Source organism: Brassica napus, chromosome A3 (genome assembly GCF_020379485.1).
Source record: "Brassica napus cultivar Da-Ae chromosome A3, Da-Ae, whole genome shotgun sequence".
Taxonomy (NCBI): domain Eukaryota; kingdom Viridiplantae; phylum Streptophyta; class Magnoliopsida; order Brassicales; family Brassicaceae; genus Brassica; species Brassica napus.
In genome coordinates this window covers 21,786,027-21,807,958 of record NC_063436.1, presented here as the reverse complement: position 1 = coordinate 21,807,958, position 21,932 = coordinate 21,786,027, and the positions used below count along the sequence as shown (strand labels likewise).

At 37.3% G+C, this 21,932-nt stretch overlaps 5 protein-coding genes across 9 annotated transcripts; 1 reads left to right on the top strand and 4 right to left on the bottom strand.

Annotated features, from left to right (window-relative positions):
* Window positions 1-475: 475 nt before the first annotated feature.
* Window positions 476-3,924, bottom strand: LOC106439941. 2 transcript variants are annotated; one of them, XM_013881497.3, is made up of 9 exons: window positions 3,594-3,924; window positions 2,996-3,516; window positions 2,677-2,832; window positions 2,363-2,565; window positions 1,996-2,296; window positions 1,652-1,914; window positions 1,260-1,569; window positions 972-1,174; window positions 476-880 (listed from the first exon to the last, which is right to left on the bottom strand). In XM_013881497.3, exons 1-9 carry the CDS (start codon window positions 3,868-3,870, stop codon window positions 700-702), a joined length of 2,415 nt encoding a protein of 804 aa, XP_013736951.1. In that variant the 5' UTR covers window positions 3,871-3,924; the 3' UTR covers window positions 476-699. The 2 variants fall into 2 exon arrangements, with proteins under 2 accessions (XP_013736951.1, XP_013736952.1); XM_013881498.3 differs by having other exon boundaries at window positions 476-877.
* Window positions 3,925-6,329: 2,405 nt separating this feature from the next.
* On the bottom strand, window positions 6,330-10,529 carry LOC106439940. 2 transcript variants are annotated; one of them, XM_013881495.3, is made up of 8 exons: window positions 9,463-10,529; window positions 8,940-9,385; window positions 8,579-8,820; window positions 8,277-8,499; window positions 7,712-8,196; window positions 7,174-7,630; window positions 6,722-6,957; window positions 6,330-6,632 (listed from the first exon to the last, which is right to left on the bottom strand). In XM_013881495.3, exons 1-8 carry the CDS (start codon window positions 9,725-9,727, stop codon window positions 6,404-6,406), a joined length of 2,583 nt encoding a protein of 860 aa, XP_013736949.1. In that variant the 5' UTR covers window positions 9,728-10,529; the 3' UTR covers window positions 6,330-6,403. The 2 variants fall into 2 exon arrangements, with proteins under 2 accessions (XP_013736949.1, XP_013736950.1); XM_013881496.3 differs by having other exon boundaries at window positions 6,722-6,954.
* A 244-nt stretch (window positions 10,530-10,773) lies between these two features.
* On the bottom strand, window positions 10,774-17,446 carry LOC106439942. 3 transcript variants are annotated; one of them, XR_007338369.1, is made up of 10 exons: window positions 16,976-17,445; window positions 16,135-16,607; window positions 14,854-16,026; window positions 14,516-14,755; window positions 14,175-14,419; window positions 13,937-14,078; window positions 13,554-13,847; window positions 13,081-13,349; window positions 12,736-12,994; window positions 10,774-10,840 (listed from the first exon to the last, which is right to left on the bottom strand). XR_007338369.1 is itself a non-coding variant. In XM_013881500.3 (9 exons), exons 1-9 carry the CDS (start codon window positions 17,217-17,219, stop codon window positions 12,799-12,801), a joined length of 3,273 nt encoding a protein of 1,090 aa, XP_013736954.1. In that variant the 5' UTR covers window positions 17,220-17,446; the 3' UTR covers window positions 12,627-12,798. The 3 variants fall into 3 exon arrangements, 2 of the variants coding, with proteins under 2 accessions (XP_013736954.1, XP_013736953.1); XM_013881500.3 differs by lacking the exon at window positions 10,774-10,840 and having other exon boundaries at window positions 12,627-12,994; window positions 13,081-13,346; window positions 16,976-17,446; XM_013881499.3 differs by lacking the exon at window positions 10,774-10,840 and having other exon boundaries at window positions 12,627-12,994.
* A 520-nt stretch (window positions 17,447-17,966) lies between these two features.
* On the bottom strand, window positions 17,967-19,073 carry LOC106439943 (40S ribosomal protein S19-3). The gene is made up of 4 exons (XM_013881502.3): window positions 18,881-19,073; window positions 18,715-18,805; window positions 18,445-18,628; window positions 17,967-18,242 (listed from the first exon to the last, which is right to left on the bottom strand). The coding sequence occupies exons 1-4, from the start codon at window positions 18,962-18,964 to the stop codon at window positions 18,170-18,172; spliced, it is 432 nt and encodes a 143-aa protein (XP_013736956.1). The 5' UTR covers window positions 18,965-19,073; the 3' UTR covers window positions 17,967-18,169.
* Window positions 19,074-19,641: 568 nt separating this feature from the next.
* LOC106439944 (PLASMODESMATA CALLOSE-BINDING PROTEIN 1) lies at window positions 19,642-21,780 on the top strand. The gene is made up of 4 exons (XM_013881503.3): window positions 19,642-19,937; window positions 20,480-20,719; window positions 20,932-20,965; window positions 21,300-21,780. Exons 1-4 carry the CDS (start codon window positions 19,886-19,888, stop codon window positions 21,556-21,558), a joined length of 585 nt encoding a protein of 194 aa, XP_013736957.1. The 5' UTR covers window positions 19,642-19,885; the 3' UTR covers window positions 21,559-21,780.
* Window positions 21,781-21,932: the final 152 nt, after the last annotated feature.

Here is a 21,932-nt window from a genome sequence, read left to right as displayed (position 1 = left end):
ATGCTATTTTAGTCTTTTTCTCTTATTTTATTCCCAAGATAAATTTATTAGTTTCGTGTCTAATTTGCACCCAATGATTTATGAGTGCATGAGCCATCCCAATTTTCCATTTTGACGTTTGGGTGTTCTATGTTAATCTCAACTTGTCATGCAATAAAGAACATTCTTTGTTGACTTTGTCAAACAACATATTCTAACCCCAACAATATCAACTTGAATTGTTTGACAATTATGCAGTAGTATTTTACTGTTATGCAAGCCAAATTTATACAATTTGACAATTTATCTATAAGAAAACGAATGTTTAAAAGTTGACAACTTAAAATAAATTACTGAGTTTTTTTCTTTCCTTTTGAACAAGTGTATTCAAGATTTGGATATGAAATGAGTTAATATATATATATATATATATACCAACTTAGAATATTTTAAAAGAAAAATAGAGAACAAGTTGTGGATTATGTTAGTCAAAAACTTTACAAGTCTATTTTGATTAATAATACAAATAAACTCATTTCTATCGTTGACCCATTCATTTATTTCTTCGAGTCATAGACAATATTTATTTAAATAGGCCACATCTTAATGAACCTTAAGAGGTCCATTAATTACAGTTTTGTTAGTCATCACATGACAATTGATACCGTGAGCTTAAGGCCCATTCTTTCTAACATAAGCAGGTTTGGTCCCAGCTTGCTTCTACACCACGGCAACTTCCTTCTTCACCAGAGGAACATGCTTTCTCAAAGTGGCAGCATGCTTCTCACCTGCTAGATGTGAATCAAAATCCATTTGGGTATTACACATCCCTGTCCCCACCACCTCCTCCACACCTTCAGATGCGTTTTCAGACTCAACCAGCGAGTCAAATCGCTCTCTGCTGCTTAGACAAAGAGAAGGACCACTGCTATCAGAAACAAGTAAGACCATAACTTTTTACTAATTAAAATACAACCAAGTCAGTACATCACCTCGCTTCTTTGGGTTCTGCAAACTCAACACTCAGAATCTGTTCACTATCATTATTATCTACTCGTGCTTTACTGATTTGAGTAACTTCTTTGATGCTCACTTGTGCGTCCTTAGGCTCAATCTGTAGCTCTTCCAACGCGTCTCTTGAGTGAACGTTCTCTTCAAGACTATGTTCCAGAATCTTTTTATCATCAAAGAGAACCTGTACTCAGTGATAAAACATATATTGGTTCTCATACGCTCATTCAAATCTAATGTAAGCGCAAAACCAAAACTCCTAAACTAACCTCTGCGTGTTTCTTCACCCCTTTAGCGTGCTTTCGGCCCATCAGGTGAGCCTCAAAGACGGTTGGAGAAAGGCAGATCACACTGCAAATACTACATACATATGCTTTAAGCTCAGCTTTTGCATCTTTAGCCACCTTCTCCTTCTCCATGTCCATGTACTCCTCTGGATGCTCAGTGGCTCCTGTAGAACTACTTTCAGGATCGCTTGAGCTCATTTCCAGGTTCTGGCTTGGTATACTCTCAAGCTCCCGGCTTAAGTTTGCATTTTCTGAGACTTCTGGTTTCTTGAAAATGGCATCAATACATTCTCTGTAGGAGAGCATCCATTGGAAATGAGAAAACTTCAATTTGGCATAGTTAAAGAAGTCAAAGTTGGAAGGTTCTTTCTTACCTAGATTCTTTAGAGGCAGAAAACTCAGGGTTTAGTTCGGTGAAGATACACTCTGCATTTGGAAGAGATTTGTAATCATTCTCGCATACTTCTTCAATAGTTTGAAATTTTTCTTCATCACATCCCTCTCTCAGCTCCTGTCTTTGGTCATCTATGTTCTCAGGTGCCTTTACAGGCTTGATTTGGAGCTCCTTTGTCATATCTTTCGGGAGACCGTTATCTTGAATGACTTCCTCTTGTATTTGCTTATTATCAAGCATAGCCTGTTTCAATAACAATGTATCATCATCAACTTTCTTCTAATGAAACCAAAAAATTTCATCCAATATCTCTGATCAACTTACATCTGTGTGCTTCTTAAACTTAGCAACATGCTTCCGGCCCTTATGGTGAGACTCAAACACGGAAGGATGTGCACAAACGACATTGCAAATAGTGCAAACATATGGTTCATATTTGTCTTCAATCACTGTACTCTTCTTCTTGGTCATGTCCCCCTCGAGATTCTCAGTCGGTTCTGCAGGTGCTTTTCCTGGCTCATTTGACTCTATTTCCAAGCCTTGTTTGAGCATGCTCTCCAACTTCTCGATTTCAATGTCATTTTGTGTAGGTTCTAGCTTCTTGAAGATTGCTTCAAAACACTCCCTGTTACACACATATATCATTAGATCAGAATATACTTATAAAGAGTATGCGCAATCATAAATTTACCTCACTTCTTTGGGCACGTGACAGTCGCGGCTTAGTTCACTGAAAACATGATCTACACTGAGGGGAGCTACACCATTCTTGTCCAGCCTTTCTTTAAAATCCTGCCAGAACTCTCTTCCACTCTTTTCAGAGTCTTGCGCATCCCGAGACTTCAGGTCACTGTCTTGAACAATTTCTTCAATGTCTTTAGCATCAACGAGAGCCTGCCACAAAGTCAAGTCAACCAAAATCATATTTTCGAGTTCACATCTGGATTCTCTAGTGTTAAGTACGGAGAATCTAAAAACTCAATATCAAATATTAAGAAAACTTGCCTCTGCTTGCTTCGTCACCACACTGGGCGAACCGCAAAGTGCAAACATCTCAACTCCTGCTTCAACCACCTTATTCGTTATCTCCGTGTCTTGCTCATGACACCCACTTGATGCTGCAGCTATGTTTTCAGTCTCAAGGTTTTGCTTCAGCTCCCACTTCACAACCAAAAGCATATCCAGTGGAGATTAACATGAGGTCAAGTTTCATATCCTCTTAAAGGCAAGCATATATGTTCTAGCATGAAGATAGTTTCTTCTTTGAAAGGCAAAGAGAACTGGATGCTTTGACTTAATTAGACCGTAACACTAGGATGCATACCTGAGCTGCATGTTCTTTGTCCCTAGCGAAAACTTCAATGCTTTTGCAAGCAACATTGCATAACAATTCAGATTCACCAGCCTCACTGCACTTCTTCTGAAGCTTCATTCTTTTTGTCTCCTGTTGATTTAGCTCTTTCAGGACATCTTTCAGTTTCTTTCGCGCAGCCTTGCTAGAACCAGACCCAAAATCCATTGCTTGTGTGGACAAAGCATGCTCAGAAACAGAAGCATCTTGGCTGGACATTTCAGAACCAAAGGAACAACAACTTCGTGTGGATGGACAACCAGTTGCAATTAAGCTTCTCCACATCCACGAGGTCCTTGCAGAAGCAACCAAGAAAGGCGAAGCTTGAAGAGGGTGCGCGAGAAGAATGTTGTATCTCAACATCCGCAGACGGTTAAGAGCGTAAGAGAAGTCTCCATCACCGGAGATAAGCATCAAGTTAGCCGGAGCAGGATTCTCCAACACCCACAAAAACATATCAACCAGAATCTTCTTGTCACTTGCATCCTTCTTTCCTGAAAGACAAAGACTTTATACTAAAGCAAATCCCTTTGAATCCAAACAGTAACTAAAGTATCGATCTTTAACTAACCGGAGGGGACGTGGTTAAGAGAGATTCCGGCGGAGGAGAGAGCTTGCTGAACAGGTTTAGGGATGAGTTCTGTGTTGCCATAAGCAGAGATGGTGAGAGGACCACGGTAGTTCAAGTTCACCAGCGCTGAGTTTAGTTTCTGAGCGATGCTATGAGCATCCCAGCCCTTGGGGACAGGACAGTTCTCGATGTCCCACCAAACGGACGTTTTAGCCGTCGCGTACTCAGCCTCCGCCGTGTGGGTGATGGAGGAGGAGGAGGAGGAGTCGAAGCACATTATTAAAAAAAATTAACTACTTTACTAGATCAGTGAGGTTTGACTATACTTGAAAGTTGAAAGCTTTTATCAAAAGCTTATTAGAGCTTGAAAATTATCTATATTAATAAAATACTTACTAGAAGTTGAAATTATTTAAATGTAAAAGATAAATAAGTAAAAATACTTTAATAATCTTTTGTACAAGTAAGCTTTTGCTTTCCAAAGCAAGACGACAAGGAGAAAAACAGAGGAAAATACAAATATTATAAAAATGACAATAGACTTGAGGAGAAACAGTTGAAAGCTTTACAACTGGATTATGTTTAGTTTCTGTTTCAGATCATTGCTTAATAACGTTATATTCTCTCAGTCCCATTAGAACACACTAACTAAACATATATATAATGTAATAGTTGACCATTAACTACAGTTTTAAAACATACAATTAGATTTTAATCTGCGCTTTTGAAAACGCAAGATGTTTCATGTTGTAAAAATCTAATGCTATGTTAATAAGCTTCTAACTCTTTATATTCATTTAATTTAAAATCTTATAAATTTGTCTAGTTAGTTCTGTAATTATTATATTAACTCATTTATACCTGTTTAGACTCATTTAAAGCATTTAAAAAAATTCAAAATTATTTAAAAGTTTTTGACGTGAATGTTAGATAATTGTGGATTTTAAGCTATAAATTTAATATGTTAAAATAAGTTTGTAGTGTTATAAAACAAAAGTTTGTTACAATTTTCTTACATTTTGGAATCACATGAAGTATTATTATTTTATTCAAATAATATATATTGATCATTTAATTTAAAGTTGTTTCTATCATTTAAAAAAAACGAAAGCTGTTATAATCATATGGTAATATTATTGAGTACCATTTTACATTATCTTCTTTGGTATTATTGTTATGTAAGCTAAATCATGGCAAATAATAAAATCTAAGCATTTGGTATAGGATTCCACATTTGTCAAAAAGATATTATGGCCGTCAAAGTTTTATAACTAATAGAAATAATAACTAACGAAAATCAATAGAAATAAGAAAATTTATAACCAATAGAGATATTAATCTTTTTTGAAGCTGATAGTACATTAACTGTGTGGTCCAAATCTGTTGATACATTAGATATAAATATTAGCTAAGTATTTTTTTTTTGATAACTGTAAATTATATTTCCAAAATAAAATTGGTTACATGAGCTTCAAGAGCAGGGTACTTCTATGGCCAAAAAAAAAAAAAAAAAACCAGTGAGAAGCTAAGAGTTTGGTGCAGCAAAATGTTAGCTAAGGTCAGCTATACTTGAACCATAAGGAGAGTAAGGTTGTACACCCCTTGTTGTGTCGTCTTGCTAGAAGAATGTCCTTCGTTACCCTATAAATCTTGTTGAAGATAGCTAGAGGCGTTGATGGAGGTCTTCCATGTTTCCTATCATTTCTTTCTCTCCATATGTGGTAGACTGTAGCTTGACAGACAATTAAACTGAGAAGCCTTCTCCTTGTTGACCATCTCTGCTGGAGAAGCCACCCAATCATCGCTTGCCAAGAGGTAAAGAAGATACGTGGAGCTCCCAACCTCTGTTTCACACGATCCCATACCTCCACTGCAAACCTGCAACTCAAGAGCAAGTGATCCCTAGTTTCCTCATCAGTGGAGCAGAAAGTACAGGTTCCAATATCCATCAAACCCCATTGCACCAGTCGCTCATTCACCGGCAACCTATCAAGGTTAGCCACCTAAAAGTTAAAGGGTGTTTAGGAACCATGTTTTTGAACCAAACCATTTTTGACCAATCCTTAGCTGCAGCTCTTGGCCGGAGAAATTCCCAAGTTTCTTTTGTAGAGAAGCCACCTGAATTATTTTCTGGAGGTTCCCATAAGAAAGTGTCTGGCTCTGTTGCATCTAACCTTCGTGTCAAAACTCTTAACGTTTCTCTTAGGAGGGAGATGTTTTGATTACGAGATCGAGAGGGAGCTTGCTAGTCCCTCACCAATAGCGCATCAACAACAGAGTAATGATCTTGAATTCCCATTAGAAGAGGTCCATTGGTGCCAATAAACCTGAACATGAGACCATGAATAGACCAGTTATCATACCAGAAGCTTATTCTGCTACCGTCACCCACTCTACAGCTCAAAAGCTGACTCGCTAAGGAAGTGGTTGAAGCAAAGAGAAGCCAAATAAACTTGAGGTTAAGTGTTTTATTCCATACCCCCAAAATCCCTCAATCCCAAGCCACCTTCTGTTTTTGGTAGGCAACAAGACTGCCATGAAACTTTGGCTGCACAGCGTTTTCGAATATCACCCGACCATAAGAACCGATTACACAAAGACTCGATTTCCTTCAAGCATCCTTTAGATAGGCGAAGTATTAGCTAAGTATTAGACTAATAGCAGGCAAAGGTGAGTAGTTTAGATGATCATATTATTTTCCTAATTGAAAAAAAAATAAAATTGTTTAACCATAAATATAGGAATGGCATATTATTAATTATTTCAAAAATTAATGGCAGAATACTAGTATGAATTTTGTTTTAATAGTATTAGATTATACGGTAAAGTTTTTCTAACTCCTTTTTCCCCCAAAGTCTGGTCCAAAAGTTATCAACTTGGAACTTAGCCTCTCCCCTCTTGGCAGCCACTCCTAGGTGCTCCTTTAAAGGTTCCTCTGGTGTTGTTTGGGGTTTATGTTTGGACTCATCTTCCAACTTCTCTGTCACATTCACATCTGCTGGCGCTTTTACTCTCTGAGGAATCACATCCAAACATCCTCTGTAACCCAAGATCCAAGTAATCATTAGAGCACACACATAATGATCAAAAAGAGATCAAGAAATAACCCCCTGATTAATGGTTCTTACCTCGATTCTTTGGGTACACTTGACTCTTGATTCATTCCAATAAAGGCACGCGTTAGGTTCTCAGATATGGCATTTATCTCCTTCACTTCCTCTTTATCTTCTTGTGCCCCTTGAAACCCATGATCCTCGGTCTTTACAAGTGTCTGCTCCTCTGTTGCCTCTGCTTTTCCCAATGGATGTTCCACTGCTCTTTGGCGAAGTTCTTGGCGAGTTCTCAGTGAATCAACAAATGCCTTCTACAACAATAAGCCATTAGTTTAGCTTCTTTCTCTTTGTTTTTTCTATGTATAACTATATACTGCTATGTAACCTTAAGAGTAAGATCTAATATTCTTCATACTTACAATGTGAATTAAACCTACGGTATGCTTTGTAATACTCTAACCATAAAAAAAGAGAAGCAAATTCCAAGTTCGTGAAAGAAAACAAAATAGTAAAGTTATAAAACTTGCCTCTGTTTGCTCCTTGACCATGGCAGCATGGTTCTGTGAATCAAAGGCGGTTTGGCTTTTGCTCAATACCTTCTCCAGTCTCTCTGCATTCTCCTTAGAAAGCATGGCTTCTCTCTCAGACATCCTCTCCCTCTTCTGCTGGTGTATTTTCCCACAGATGTGATTTGCATACGCAACCTTGCTCTCGCAGCTGATCCGGCAGATTTGGCACCAGACAAGCTGCAAAACTTTTGGTTCCTTCGTTATAGGTTTGGTTGAAACGCTGGACTTAGTCACCTTCTCCTTCTTCATGTTCATCATGTACTCCTCGGGATGCTCAGTGGCTCCTCTTGCAGAGCTACTTTCAGGATCGCCTGAGTTCATCTCCAGGTTCTGGCTTGGTATATTCTCAAACTCCCGGGTTAAGTTTGCATCTTGTGAGACTTCTGGTTTCTTGAAAATGGCATCAATACATTCTCTGTAGGATAGCATCCATTGGAAATGAGAAAACTTCAATTTGGCATAGTTAAAGAAGTCAAAGTTGGAAGGTTCTTCTTACCTAGATTCTTCAGAGGCAGAAAACTCAGAGTTTAGTTCGATGAGGAAACACTCAAGAGATTTGTAATCATTCTCTCCTACTTCTTCAATAGTTTGGAGTAAATCTTCAACACTCCTCTCAGAGTTGGTGGCACATCTCTCTCCCAGCTCTTGCCTTTGCTTATCTAAGTAGTCCATGTTCTCAGGTGCCTCTACAAGCTTGATTTGGAGCTCCTTTTTCATATCTTTCGGGAGACCATTATCTTGTATTTGTTGATCACCAAGCAGAGCCTGTTTCAATGATAATGTATCATCTGCCTGCTTTTTAATCTTAGCAGCATGCTTCCGACCCTTATGATGAGACTCGAACACGGAAGGATGTGCACAAATGACATTGCAAATACTGCAAACATATGGTTCAGCTTTGTCTCCAATCACTGTCATATCTTTCGGGAGACCGTTATCTTGAATGATTTTCTCTTGTAGTTGATGCCTATCACGCAGATCCTGTTTCAATAACAATGTATCATCATCAACTTTCTTCTAATGAAACCATAAAATTTCATCCACATCTCTGATCAACTTACATCTATGTGCTTGTTAAACTTTGCAGCATGCTTCCGGCCCTTATGATGAGACTCGAACACGGAAGGATGTGCACAAACGACATTGCAAATAGTGCAAACATATGGTTCATATTTGGATTCAATCACTGTACTCTTCTTCTTCTTGGTCATATCCTCCAACTTCTCAATTTCAATATCATTTTGTGTAGGTTCTAGCTTCATGAGGATTGCTTCAAAACACTCCCTGTTACACATAAATATCATTAGATCAGAACATACTTAACAATTTTGATAGTAAGGAGTAGGCACAATCATAAACTTACCTCACTTCTTTGGGCACGTGAAAGTCGCGGCTAAGTTCACTGAAAACATGATCTACACTGAGAGGAGCTACACCACTCTTGTCCAGCCTCTCTTTAAAATCATGCCAGAACTCTCTTCCACTCCTTTCGGATGTTGCAATAGTCTCCATCAGTTCCTTGTTCTGTTTCTCCAAGCACTTCGTAAACGCATCCCGAGACTGCGAGTCATTGTCTTGAACACATTCTTTAGCATCAATGAGAGCCTGCAACAATGGCAGTCAAATCAAAAATAATATTTTCAATTTCACATCTGTACTCTAGTGTTAAGGACGTAGGACGAAAGATAGAAAGTTCATTAAGCTCTCAAAACTAGGATGCTCACCTGAGGTGCTTGTTCTCTGGCCATGGTGAAAGTATCAGTGCTTTTGCAAGCAACATTGCACACTCTCCATTCCTTCTGAAGCTTTTTTCTTCTTGTCACCTGTTGACTTGGTGCTTTCGGGACATACATTCCTTTGAGTTTATCAGCCTTAGACCCTGAATCCATTGCTTGTGTGGACAAAGCATGCTCAGAACCAAAGGAGCAACAACTTCGTGTGGCAATTAAGCTTCTCCACATCCACGAGGTCCTCGCAGAAGCAACCAAGAAAGGCGAAGCTTGAAGAGGGTGCGCGAGGAGGATGTTGTATCTCAACATCCGCAGGCGGTTAAGAGCATAAGAGAAGTCTCCGTCACCGGAGATAAGCATCAAGTTAGCCGGAGCAGGGTTCTCCAACACCCACAAAAACATATCAACCAGAATCTTCTTGTCACTCGCATCCTTCTTTCCTGAAAGACAAAGACTTTATACTAAATCACATCCCTGTGAATCCAAACAGTAACTAAAGTATCGGTTTTTAACTAACCGGAGGGGACGTGGTTAAGAGAGATTCCAGTGGAGGAGAGAGCTTGCTGAACAGCTTTAGGGATGAGTTCTGTGTTGCCATAAGCAGAGATGGTGAGAGGACCACGGTAGTTCAAGTTCACCAGCGCTGAGTTTAGTTTCTGAGCTATGCTATGAGCATCCCAGCCCTTGGGGACAGGACAGTTCTCGACGTCCCACCAAACGGAAGTTTTAGCCGTCGCGTAATCAGCCTCCGCCGCGTGGGTGATGGAGGAGTCGAAGCACATAATTTAATTAAAAAAAACTTACTTTACAAGATTTATCAATGGGTTTGAGAATACTTGAAAGCTTTTATCAAAAACCTACTTGTAGTGATGTAGAGCTTGAAAAAAAAGCTACTTCCTCTTAATAATAGTTTTACATAAAAACGCAAAAAAAAAAAAAAAATTTTTAAGGTAAATTTAATCTGTAGATTATGTATAAACGAACCAATAATAAATAAATTTATATAATTTAATTGGTCATATTATATTCCATAAATATAAAATTTATCTAAAAATATGAAAATTACTTATATTTTAAAACACAAAATTAGGTGTCTTGCCTGCATATACGGGCTTAATCGCTTTACGAATATTTATTAGTTTATTTTTAATTAATTCAAAAACCAGCATAATTATTATTGATGTTTTCAAAAAAATAAATCTAACATATATATAACAAAAATCTAATTAAATATATATGTTTAATTAAAATTTATTAAGGATAACATTGACTTTAACTACTTAATTTATTATAATTGTTTTATATTTTATTTTTAGATTTTATAATTGAAATATATGTTTTAAGATAACAATACAATTTATAAGAATTATCTTATTTTTTAAAAAGTTAATATTATTAATAAAAATTCGTTTTTGATTATATAATTAATAATATATAAAATTCATTAAGGATAGTATAGATATTAACCGCACCAATATTTAACGTGAGAGCTCTGTTGCTAAAATTTATTTCGCAAATAATTGTATAGATAGATAGATAGATATCACTAAAAATTACTTACATTTATTGTCTGCTTATATATATCCTAAAATAATATAAAACCCTTTAAAATCTTAAAACAATAAAAGATAAATTATTTAAATGTAAAAAATAAATAAGTAAAAATACTTTAAAAATCTTTTGTACAAGTAAGCGTTTGCTCTTTTACAAAAAAAAAAAGAAGAAGTAAGCTTTTGCTTTTCCAAGACAAGATGACAAAGAGAAAAACAGAGGAAAAAAGTATTATAAAAATGACTTGACATTAGGAGAAGTTATATTGAAAAAAGTATTGAAGAGCTTTACATCATTACTTAAAGTTACATCCTCTCAGTCTCATTAGAACACCAACTAAACATCCTACTATATAAAAGGAACTAAATCATTGCTTCCTAAGCCTATCTACATATGCACAAATATTCAAAACCAACCAATATGCCAAGTCAACAATTCGCAATTAAAAAATCAACAATTCGCAGCCTATTAGACCCATCTTCTAGCCCACTCCCGAGCCACTCTCTCATAAGCATAATCCCGTGTTCTAAACATCCCGTGTTAATTTTTTAAAACATTCAGTTTAGAAAATATATTTATATAAATGTTTTTTTCTTGAATAATATTTAATTATAATTTTTTGTATCTTTTTAACTTTTATAATAAAAATATTGTTTTCAGATAGCAACAAAATATATATAAGAATTATCTTATTTTTCAAATTTTTTATAATTTTATTATATTATTTTAGAATCAAATATTTAATATTAATATAACATATAAATTTTATATGATTAAAATAAAATTCGTTTTTAATTATATATAAAATTCATTAAGGGTATTGTTTTAATTAACACATTAGCAAATCAGTTAGAAATTAATAATAAATCAATAACCTATCTAAAAGTCTAAAACCTAATAAAATATGACAAAAAAGAAAAACTAACTAAATTTTAATATAAAATAGAAATTTAATATTATTAAAATAAAATTAATTTTTAATATATATATATAATATTAATTAAGGGTATTTTTTAAATTAATAAATTAGTGACTTAGCTAAAAATAAATAATAAATAATAAATCAATAATTTAGCTAAAACCTAATAAAAACATGACAAATAAGCAAATTTACTAAAATTATTGATAATATAAAATATGATTGATTCTTTAATACAAAACTAAAATAAGAGTTTTGTTAAATAAAATATAAGTTTGCCGTATCGGTGTTACAAAAAAAACAATCATTAATAGTGTCGTAGGAATTATGTCTTTCCCATTAGCGAATAAAATTGAAGCAGAGTGTTGGAGGATAGCTCAACGTATAGACGAGATTATGGAGATTGATATGGGAGTTGAGGTAACAGACACAACTGTTCCTCCATAAAGAAACGCTCCTGCTAGACATCCTGGATAAATGAAAGAGACATATCTGGACTTGGCTTTATGTTAATGGATGGTGACTTTCCAATGCTGTTTGGAGTAAGGGCCGATATACACGCACCAAATCACCACTGCAAGCGGAAGCTGAAGGTTTACTATGGGCAATGCAAATGATACTGAAGTTTGGACACAGAGAGATGATCTTTTAATCGACTGTGAACAACTGGTTATACTCATTCAAAAGGAGGAAGATTAGCATGCGTTGGACTCGGAGCTCGACGAAATACAGGCTGTATCCAAAGAATTTTCTGAACTTTCTATTGCTTATATTCTTAGATCTTTAAAATTCCGTACGAATAGCCTAGCAAAAGGTGTCCGATCACGTGCATCTCGATCAGCTTTTGTAAACCCTTTTGCACCAAGTTGGCTAGCTCCACAAGCTAGCATGAGGGTGCCAAAAAAAAAGAATAAAGTTGAAAGTGAAACTAAATATTCCAATGAACAAATTTATCAGAAGTCCATATTTATGTGGATGTTTATATGGGACAACAATTTTTTTTAGACAATTATACAATATAGTCACGAAAATCAATCCTAAAATATATAATTTAAAAAAACTATTTAAACAAACCATCAAAATTTTCAATATTACACCAAATAAGAATATAAAGACCAACTATATTCTCTTCGTGTCTAATGTGTTGTGGTAAGATTCAAAAAAAAAAAACTTACTTTACAGTAAAGAAAAATTAGATTTTTAATTCTAAATTTACAGTAAAAACATAACATTTTATAAAACTAAACAATTGACATAATAGTACAAAAATATGAAAAAAATCAAAATACTATCAGCGCGTAGCGCGGACAATGACCTAGTACATATAATGCAGCAATAGTTGAATTTAATTTTTAAATCAGACAATAATTCAGCAAAGCTTTTTTAACTCTTTTTCCCCCAAAGTCTGGTCCAAAAGTTATCAGGTTGGACCTTAGCCTCTTCCCTCTTGGCAGCCTGCTCCTTAAGTCCTGCAAAGTCCTTTACGGGTTGCGATGGTGTTGGTAGGGGCTTATGCTTGGACCCATCTTCAAACTTCTTGGTCACATTCCCGTCTGCTGGAAGTTGTACTCTCTCAAGTCTGTGTAACCCAAGTGATCATTAGAAAAGCACATACTGATCAAAAAGTGCTCAAGCCACAAACCCCCCCTGATTAACGGTTCTTACCTCAATCCTTTGGGTATACTAGACTCTTGATTCAGTTCAGTTAAGGCATGCAACATGGCGTTTGTGATGCTCTCAGATATGTGGTTTATCTCCTTTACGTCCTCTTTGTCTTCTTGTGCCCCTTGAAACACATGATCCACAGTCTTCACAAGTGTGTGCTCCTCGGTTGTTTCTTTTTCTTGATCGCCTTCTTCTCGGATTTTCCTTGAGACGACAATGAGTGCCTGTTCCAATTCTTGTTGAGTTCTCCTTGAATCAATGTGTGCCTGCTGCAACAATAATCTAGTTTAGCTTCTTTCTCTTTGTCTCACTATGTATATACTGCTATGTAGCCTTATATATACTTCATACTTCAAATGGGAATAAAACCTAAGGAGACGTTTGTATGCTTTGCAATACTGACAATAAAAAAAAAAAGAAGCAGATTTCAAATTCGTTAAAGAAAACAAAATAGTAAAAGTTATTAAACTTGCCTCTGTTTGCTCCTTGACCATGGCAGCATGGTTCTGAGAAGCAAAGGCGGTTTGGCTTTTGCTCAATACCTTCTCCAACCTCTCAGCATTCTCCTTAGAAAGCATGGCGTCTCTCTCGAACATCCTCTCCCTCTTCTGTTGGTGTATTTTCCCACAGATGTGATTTGCATATGCAACCTTGCTCTCGCAGCTGATCTGGCAGACATGACAGAAGACAGGCCAAACATTTGTTTCCTTCGTTATATGTTTGGTTGAAACGCTGGACTTAGCATCATCACTGGCTACAGAACCAGGCTGCATCAAGAGTTAAAAAACAAAATGTTCAATGGGTTTGATTTTGATCCAAAAAAGCAAAGAGGTACAACAAGAAGTGCTGTCACTACCGTAGTATGGTTTATGTTCGTCCAATGAGATTTAATATCACAAACCACTGTTGACAAACCCTGTGGTACCATCACCTCCTTTTCTTGCACCGTTGGCCCTCCAGACAGGTTTACTGGCTTGACAATGCCATCAAAACATTCTCTGTGGCACAAGTTACAGAATATTATTAAAAACATTACAGAATATTATTAAAAACATTATTGACATACTAAACAAGTCCAAGCTGCCAAAATTTACCGTGTTTTCACTGATGCTCCAAAATCACCGAAGAAGACAGTCTCTACCCAGTCTTTAGTACTTGAACATTTTTCTTTAACACTGCTTTTTGATTTGCCATATATCTCTCTGAGCTCTTCGTTGGGCTTCTCAAAGAACTTTGTGTTCTCTTGAGACTGCGACTGAGGCTCTGCAACTGTTACCATTGGTTGAACCTTTTCTCGGACAACTTTCTCTTCATGCTTCCTAGAATCAACGAGTGCGGCCTGATCCAAACACATATATATATAAGACTTCACTCCTTCTCTTTTTACCATTGTTAAGACTTGCTCTTAGTATGTTTAAAAAGATAGAAAACGTGCCTCAGATTGATTCACCATGGCAACATGCTTCTCAAAGCACTTGCTGTCCTCTTGAACATTTTGAGACTGCAGCTGAGGCTCCACAATTGCTTCTCTTGGTTGATCTATTTCTCCGACCCCTTTCTCTTGAAGCTTCTTAGAATCATTGAGTGCCTTTGGTTTAGGCTCTGCAACTGCTTCTTTTGGTTGAACCTTTTCCCAGACACCTTTCTCTTGAAGCTTCTTAGAATTAGTGAACGCCTGAATCAACGTTAATTTATCAAGCATATGCTTTAGAAAGCTGTAAAAATTGGTGTGTTTGTTGTAAATTTGTAAGTTCTCAAAAGTTAGAAACTTGCCTCTGACTGACTCATCATGGTAGCATGCTTCTGGCCCTTCAGATGAGACTCAAAGACAACTTGACTCTGGCATACCACATTGCACAAACGACAAGAATAATGCCCTTTTGGTTTAGTCCTACCACCTTCACTCGCGTTCTTCTTCCTATTCTTCTGTTTCTCCAGAACCTCCGTAGGGAGCCCAACTGGCCCACGCGACATGTTTTCGGACTTACCAGTTTGCAGCTCCAAGTTTTTTCGATGTCTTTTACCATAGGTGTGACTGTTATATGCATCTTTATTGGCGCATCTGATCTGGCAAACATTGCATAACACAGGTTCCACAAGCGCTGCTTCCTTTATGGGTTTGGGTGAAACGGTGGCTTGAGCTTTTTGACTGGCTACAAACGCTGCTTCATGTATGGGCTTGACTGAAACGTTGGCCTGAGCTTTGTGACTGGCCACAAACGCTGCTTCATGTATGGGCTTGGCTGAAACGTTTGTCTGAGCTTTGTGATTAGCCACAAACGCTGGTTCATGTATGGGTTTGGCTGAAACGTTTGTCTGAGCTTTGTGGCCAGCCACAAATGCTGCTTCATGTATGGGTTTGGGTGAAACGTTGGCTTGAGCTTTGTGACTAGCCACAAACGCTGGTTCATGTATGGGTTTGGCTGAAACGTTGGCCTGAGCTTTGTGACTAGCCACAAATGCTGCTTCATGTATGGGTTTGGGTGAAACGTTGGCCTGAGCTTTGTGACTAGCCACAACCGCTGGTTCATGCATGGGCTTGGCTGAAACGTTGGCCTGAGCTTTGTGACTGGTCACAAACGCTGTATCATATATGGGTTTGGGTGAAACGTTGGCCTGAGCTTTGTGACTAGCCACAAACGCTGGTTCATGCATGGGTTTGGCGGAAAGATTAGCCTGAGCTTTGTGACTGGCCACAAACGCTGGTTCATGTATGGGTTTGGCTAAAAGGTTAGCCTGAGCTTTGTGGCTTGCCATAAACGCTGCTTCATGTATGGGTTGGGCTGAAACGTTAGCCTGAGCTTTGTGGCTGGCCATAAACGATGCTTCATGTATGGTTTTGGCGGAAAGATTAGCCTGAGCTTTGTGACTGGCTATAAACGATGCTTCAAGTATGGGTTTGGCTGAAACGTTGGCCTGAGCTGTGTTGCTGACTACAAATGCAGTCTGCATAAAAGAAATCATACAGTTTGTTATTATATTCTTTCCGGACAAAACCATATTCAAGAATAGATCTACCAACAAGTAAGTAGCCACAAAACGATACAAGTTTACCTGAGATGTATGTCTTATATCTGAATGGTGCGCTTCAAAGCCACCACCAGAAGCAACAGATTCACCTGCGGCTCTTCTGCCATTCTGAAGCATATTTCTTCGAGCGTCAGGAGTTGAATCAGTTGGCTTGTTGGACTGACTTTGTTCAGAAACTGGACCTTTAGCCTCTTCATAGTTAGAGACAAGAGAGCGTCCACTGTCGACCAGTCGAGAAGATTCACCACTCGTAAGAGGAGGACCTCCCGAGGCTAGGCATGTCCAGAGCCATACGTATTTGGCAGCAGCAATAAGCGGAGGCGAGGCACGTGGAGGCTGAGCAAGGAGAATAGTGTACCTCCTCATGCTTAGCTGGTGGAGAGCATTGGAGAAGTCTCTATCGCCGGAGATGAGCATGAAGTTGGCTGGTGCAGGGTTGTCTACAGCCCACAGTAACATGTCCACTAGTATCTTCTTGTCGCTCGCATCTTTCACTCCTGTTATTAATACACCACCCAAACAACACAAGTTAAATCTTTCATGTTCGACACTAAAAACAATGAGATGTGATCACAGTTAAAAAAAAAAACTAAGATCATCATCTAAGCAACATAAACTCAAAAAAAACAAACACTCTTAAGATCAAACAAAACCCTGTGAACTCCAAAAAAAATAAAATAATAATTAACTCCAAAGTCAATATGATGAAACCCAATTCAATTTCTTCCCATGTATAGTAAAGATCGCTGTAAAAGTAGAGATCCTGGATCATCATTATCAACTAACCACTAACAAACAATGATCAAACTAAAGATCCCACTTTTTAAGAAAGATGGACAGTAAAAAAAAAAGAGAGAGAGAGAACCTGCAGGAACATGATTAAGACCAACACCAGTAGAAGACAAGGCTTGCTGAACAGGTTTAGGGATCAGATTGGTGTCGCCGTACGCGGAGATTGAGACAGGACCACCGTAGTTCATCTTCAACAAAGCAGAACTCACGTTCTGAGCTATCGCGTGCGCATCCCATCCTTTAGGCACCTCACAGTTCTCTATGTCCCACCAAACAGAAGTTTTGGCCTTCGAGTACTCCCCCTCAGCCGTCGTCATCGCCGGAGATAATAAGAAGACACGGTTGGTTTTAGGAGGAATCAAGAACAAACACAAAATGAACTTTGTCTCTTTCTCTCTCTCTCTAAATGTGGTCGGAGATAGTAAGGTAAGCTAACAATAATGGAGAAGGTTCCATTTTTATTAGCTTTACCATCTCGACGAAGAAACCTTTCGCTTTCCTTTTCTCGGAGTCGTCTTTTTCATTTATTTTCCTTTGTACTATTTCTTCTACGTATTGATGAATACTACTGTTTTCTACTCCTTTTATTATCAACGTTTGATTTTAAAGCCACGTCAGCAAATTAAAAAAGGCGCCAATCAGACAATGATATACACTGTCTCAGTAACTTTGGAAACTGGATCTATAAAAGGTAGCTTCTTAGGCATAGTAAATATATGGACGCATGTCTCTACGTTACGTGCTAACCAGACATTTAATCATGGTTTAACCAAGTTTATGGTCATGGACTCAGTAGACTTTTTACAGATCTGAAAAATCAACGCACGTAAAAGCTGGAATTTTGTGGTTTCCTTACGCTTTTCAGAAAATAGCAGTATCTTTTTTTTGTTAAGAAACATGCGCACCCGAGGAGAATAATATCAAGTACAAAATTGATTAATTTTACATTGAATTTGCATATAATTAATCATTCCGATTAAATCAACAAAAAACATTTGTTTTTCTTTGTTTTCTTATTTGCTAATATTGAAATCGTATCAACAGCAAAAGCATTGGCAAACTTGTTACAGCTAAAAAAACTCATTAAACTGAAGAGAGAACAAGGTCGTCGATTAGATCAAATTGCGCATAGGAACAACAGAGAAACAACTCATCAAAACAAAACAAAACAAAAATGAGAGAAGGGATTCCACTACTGGTTTCCAATGCAATCTCATTCCATATAACTAAATCCCAAAAAAAAAACAAAAGCTTGTGATCTTCGATTTTAGATAGCAGCTGTGATCCTTCCTGCGACTTGGTCAAGATCTCTCTCACCACTTGATGTGATCTTCCTCCCACTAATCACATAAGAATGAAAAAGCAAGCTTAGCTAGTCAAAAATGATTAAGTCGTAAAACGAAAAAGTAATAACAAAACCATATACATGTCTTAAATGAACCCATGTCACAATTTCAACTTTAAGCAAGTTTAACTACGAGCCTAAACTAATGTATACAAGTTTTGGGAACATGTAACATATAAGATAAAACAACAACTAACCCTTTGGTGTCGAGGTCGACAATGTTCATGGTCTGGAGTTGCTGAAGAATGTGACGAGCAACACCACCACTGCTCTTGCAGAAATGAGGTGGTCTGCTTCCGTTCCTCTTGCTTCCTCCATAGATCCTGCGGAACGCACCAACTCCAAGTCCACCTCTCAGGTACACTTTCCTTGCCATCGACGCTACAAACCAAAAAAAAAAGAGTTCAACTTTCAATCTCAGAAACACAAACACTAACTAAACAAGTGACCAGAGATGTAGTACATACCAGCTCTGATGTAGTACCAGTCAGGGTCATAAGGAGCAAGCTCCTTAAGTTTACCGGTCTTGACGATGTCTGTCCACGGTGGCAGCTCAATCTACACCACACGATATTGTAATAAAATGCAGAAACTAATGGACATTTCCAAGATTCGACTGTAAGATTATTATACCTTGCCGGAGCGCTTGAGGTGGGCAGCGTAAGCCTTGACGAACTCGTGTGGAGAGACATCCTTCACCGTTTTGCCTGTCGCCATTATTCTTGATTCTTCTTCTTCTTCTTCCTGCTTCCTCGTCGGCGCTGCTATAATATTCGGGTGGGGGTGATTGAGATGAAAGTGAAATTAGGGTTTTTGAGGAGTTTTGTATTTTACATAATTACCCTTATTATTTTTGATTCCTGGGCTCATGGGCCTATGAAATATTTCTGGCCCATTTTATATATATTTTCTCATGTGATCCATATAATGTTATGCAGTTGGAGTGTATTTTTTTCTTAAATGTTTCTTTTTAAACCCAAAAAAAAAAACAGAAATCTGATTATTATTTATTTAGTCCAAAAAATCTGCAACACTGTAATACATAAACTGGGACACTATCAAGCTTTTGATTTTTACATTAATTCCATCCACAACTATATTATCTGATGGCTCAGCAGCGCCGTGCAAGTTGTTGTTCAATGGATTACGGAGTGTTGCAGACTGTAATAAACAAAAGAAAATCACTTCTGACCCCATTATGAACATAGCATTTTATTATTATCGACATTTGTGTGGAACACCACAGCCTGCAACACAAAGATTTGGCTTATTTCAATAAGTAATAAACTAGTTGTTGTTGTTTTTATTTAATTTATCTACCAACCTGTACTCTAATAATACAACAATGTCTTTTTTAATTTAAATCTCAAGATATACGTAACTCTACATGAGCTGAGTTCTTAAATGATGTAAAACAGCACTCAAAAGGGTTTTGAGAGAGAGACAAAAGAGGACACACAACAAGTAGCCACTCTCTCATCTCACCCATCTCTTTACACACATCAAGTAGCCACACTCTCTCTACTTCTCGCTGTTTTCTCCACTTTCTCTTCTCCTTCTTTCTCTACAGATCTCTTTCTCTATCTTCACTACTTTTCTTTCTAGAGGACAACTGTGACATTTTGTCTGAACGCATCTATGGCTGCTCTGGTTCTTTCACTTCTCCTTCTAGCCATGGCTGGCCATTCTAGTAAGAACTTCCACTCTTCCTTCAGATTTCTTGGCATTAGTCTTGTCTCTCTTACTGTCCGAGTCTCAAGCCTTTTGGCTCTGGTCAGAAAATGGGTTCTTGTAGTAGTAATCAAGTCCCTTGACTCAAGGGTCTTACTGTTCCTTAGTGTTCTACCATTGATAAACAGATTAAAAGTTACCATTTGTACTAGCTATTTTCTCTTGACATTCAGGCTGTATTTTTTGGTTGCTTTTCTTTTGAATAACAAAAAAAGGTTTCAAGATTTGTTTGTTCTTGTCTCATTTTTTAATTTACTTATTATCTTCTTTAAAGTGTTTTCTTCCTTGGAAAAGTTCACAAATCTCTAGAAAACTCTGCTGGTTTGCTTGTTTTCTTACAACTTTTTGCTATGTTTTTGATAATTTTTAAAGATTAAACCCCTCAAATTGAGTTCCAAGTTTTTTTACCACAGATCTTGTTGGCTTTCACATTATATAACAACAAATATGGAGTCTTTTGTATTGAATCAACCACTAAATGTAGCCTCTTGGTCTACGTAGGTGCCTCATGGTGTGTGTGTAAAACAGGGCTGAGTGATACAGTGCTACAGAGCACACTAGACTATGCCTGTGGCAATGGAGCAGACTGTAACCCCACTCACCCAAAAGCACCTTGCTTTGACCCTGACAATGTTAGGTCTCACTGCAACTATGCAGTCAATAGCTTCTTCCAAAAGAAGCACCAAGCTCCAGGCACTTGTGATTTTAGTGGCACTGCCACTCCAACTAACTCTGATCCAAGTCAGTCTCAACTATCCTCATTTGACTGCTCTTTGTCACATAAAGTTGAAGGCTTTATGTTTTGGTTACAATTTGAGTGATTTTGATAAGATTCTAAGACAATGTGGATATGCCAAATGAGTGATAAAGACTAATTTATAGCTTCAACTCTGTGGATAATCATCAATGTATTAACTTTTTTTTTGTTTGCTGGAACCCTTTTAATTGTACAGGTTACTCAGGATGCACCTTCCCTACTAGTGCCAGGTTATACTTCTGATTCAAATGGCTTTTCAAGAATTTGATTTCTATATTTGTGGCAAAGAGTACCAAGTGGACTAAAGCTTGATTTGGGTCCAAGTTTGCAACTCTTTTTTTTGTTTTGTTGTGAAAGAGATAGGATCACATTCAAATCAATTAAGGATAGCAAACATCATCATTAATATTACTTGAACCAATAAATAAATAAATAAATTTTTGATTTGAAGTTTCATCAAGGTCTGGTTATAAACTCATTTAACCAGATTCATTAATGCCTCAAAGTAGTTGTTACCTGTCTGATATTCTCTTTTATGTGTTGTTGCTTTTTTATTTTCTCTAGTGGCTCCGGTGGCAGCACCACTGTGACACCAGGCACAACCAATCCAAAAGGCGGCAGCACCACACTTCCTGGTGGCAATGGCAACAGTCCTTTTTCAGGAACCTCCTCAACCAATGGAGTTTTTGGAAACAATAGCACTGGGATTAACCCGGACTACACGACAGAGAGCAGCGCGTTTGCTCTCAGGAACTCAAGCACATTTCTCACCTACCTTCTCTTGATCGCTTTGAGTGGATTCTGTTCTTTCATGATGCTCTAAGAATGTTAACTTTCTCTGGTTTTGTTGGTGAACTTATTGTCTCAAAGGACATTGAGTCTAGCTTAGTGGTAATCGCTGTCTGGCTGTTTTGAGTCTCTCTAGCTATGTTATGTTCTTGTTGTAAGAAGATTTCAGCTCATGCTTTCACTCTTACTCTCTCAAACTGTTTCTGGTAGATTTGATCGTAGTGAAGAAATTTATATATAAAATGATCTTATCTCATGTTTACTATTAGAAGCAAATGTTGCATAGTTTTTTTTTTTTTTTTTGAACATAGCTTTCATATTAAAATGCAGGAGAAATAAAAAAATACAAGCCATAAGCTAGTGTTTTAGAGCCCAGAAGACCAGTTAGTTAGACACACAATAAAGGAC

Excerpts from the sequence above, each read along its gene's own strand:
- LOC106439944 (XM_013881503.3), top strand. The coding sequence starts at position 19,886 with ATGGCTGCTCTGGTTCTTTCACTTCTCCTTCTAGCCATGGCTGGCCAT. Across the intron at positions 19,938-20,479 it reads AGCCATGGCTGGCCATTCTA|GTGCCTCATGGTGTGTGTGT; the intron begins GTAAGAACTTCC and ends TGGTCTACGTAG. Across the intron at positions 20,720-20,931 it reads TCCAACTAACTCTGATCCAA|GTTACTCAGGATGCACCTTC; the intron begins GTCAGTCTCAAC and ends TTAATTGTACAG.
- LOC106439940 (XM_013881495.3), bottom strand. The coding sequence starts at position 9,727 with ATGTGCTTCGACTCCTCCATCACCCACGCGGCGGAGGCTGATTACGCG. Across the intron at positions 9,386-9,462 it reads TCTTAACCACGTCCCCTCCG|GAAAGAAGGATGCGAGTGAC; the intron begins GTTAGTTAAAAA and ends TTTGTCTTTCAG. Across the intron at positions 8,197-8,276 it reads AGTTTAACAAGCACATAGAT|GATCTGCGTGATAGGCATCA; the intron begins GTAAGTTGATCA and ends TTATTGAAACAG.
- LOC106439943 (XM_013881502.3), bottom strand. The coding sequence starts at position 18,964 with ATGGCGACAGGCAAAACGGTGAAGGATGTCTCTCCACACGAGTTCGTC. Across the intron at positions 18,806-18,880 it reads ACCTCAAGCGCTCCGGCAAG|ATTGAGCTGCCACCGTGGAC; the intron begins GTATAATAATCT and ends CGTGTGGTGTAG. Across the intron at positions 18,629-18,714 it reads CTGGTACTACATCAGAGCTG|CGTCGATGGCAAGGAAAGTG; the intron begins GTATGTACTACA and ends TTTGGTTTGTAG.
- LOC106439942 (XM_013881499.3), bottom strand. The coding sequence starts at position 17,219 with ATGACGACGGCTGAGGGGGAGTACTCGAAGGCCAAAACTTCTGTTTGG. Across the intron at positions 14,420-14,515 it reads CCATGGTGAATCAATCTGAG|GCCGCACTCGTTGATTCTAG; the intron begins GCACGTTTTCTA and ends TGTTTGGATCAG. Across the intron at positions 12,995-13,080 it reads AGTATACCCAAAGGATTGAG|ACTTGAGAGAGTACAACTTC; the intron begins GTAAGAACCGTT and ends TGGGTTACACAG.
- LOC106439941 (XM_013881497.3), bottom strand. The coding sequence starts at position 3,870 with ATGTGCTTCGACTCCTCCTCCTCCTCCTCCATCACCCACACGGCGGAG. Across the intron at positions 3,517-3,593 it reads TCTTAACCACGTCCCCTCCG|GAAAGAAGGATGCAAGTGAC; the intron begins GTTAGTTAAAGA and ends TTTGTCTTTCAG. Across the intron at positions 1,570-1,651 it reads TCTGCCTCTAAAGAATCTAG|AGAATGTATTGATGCCATTT; the intron begins GTAAGAAAGAAC and ends GCTCTCCTACAG.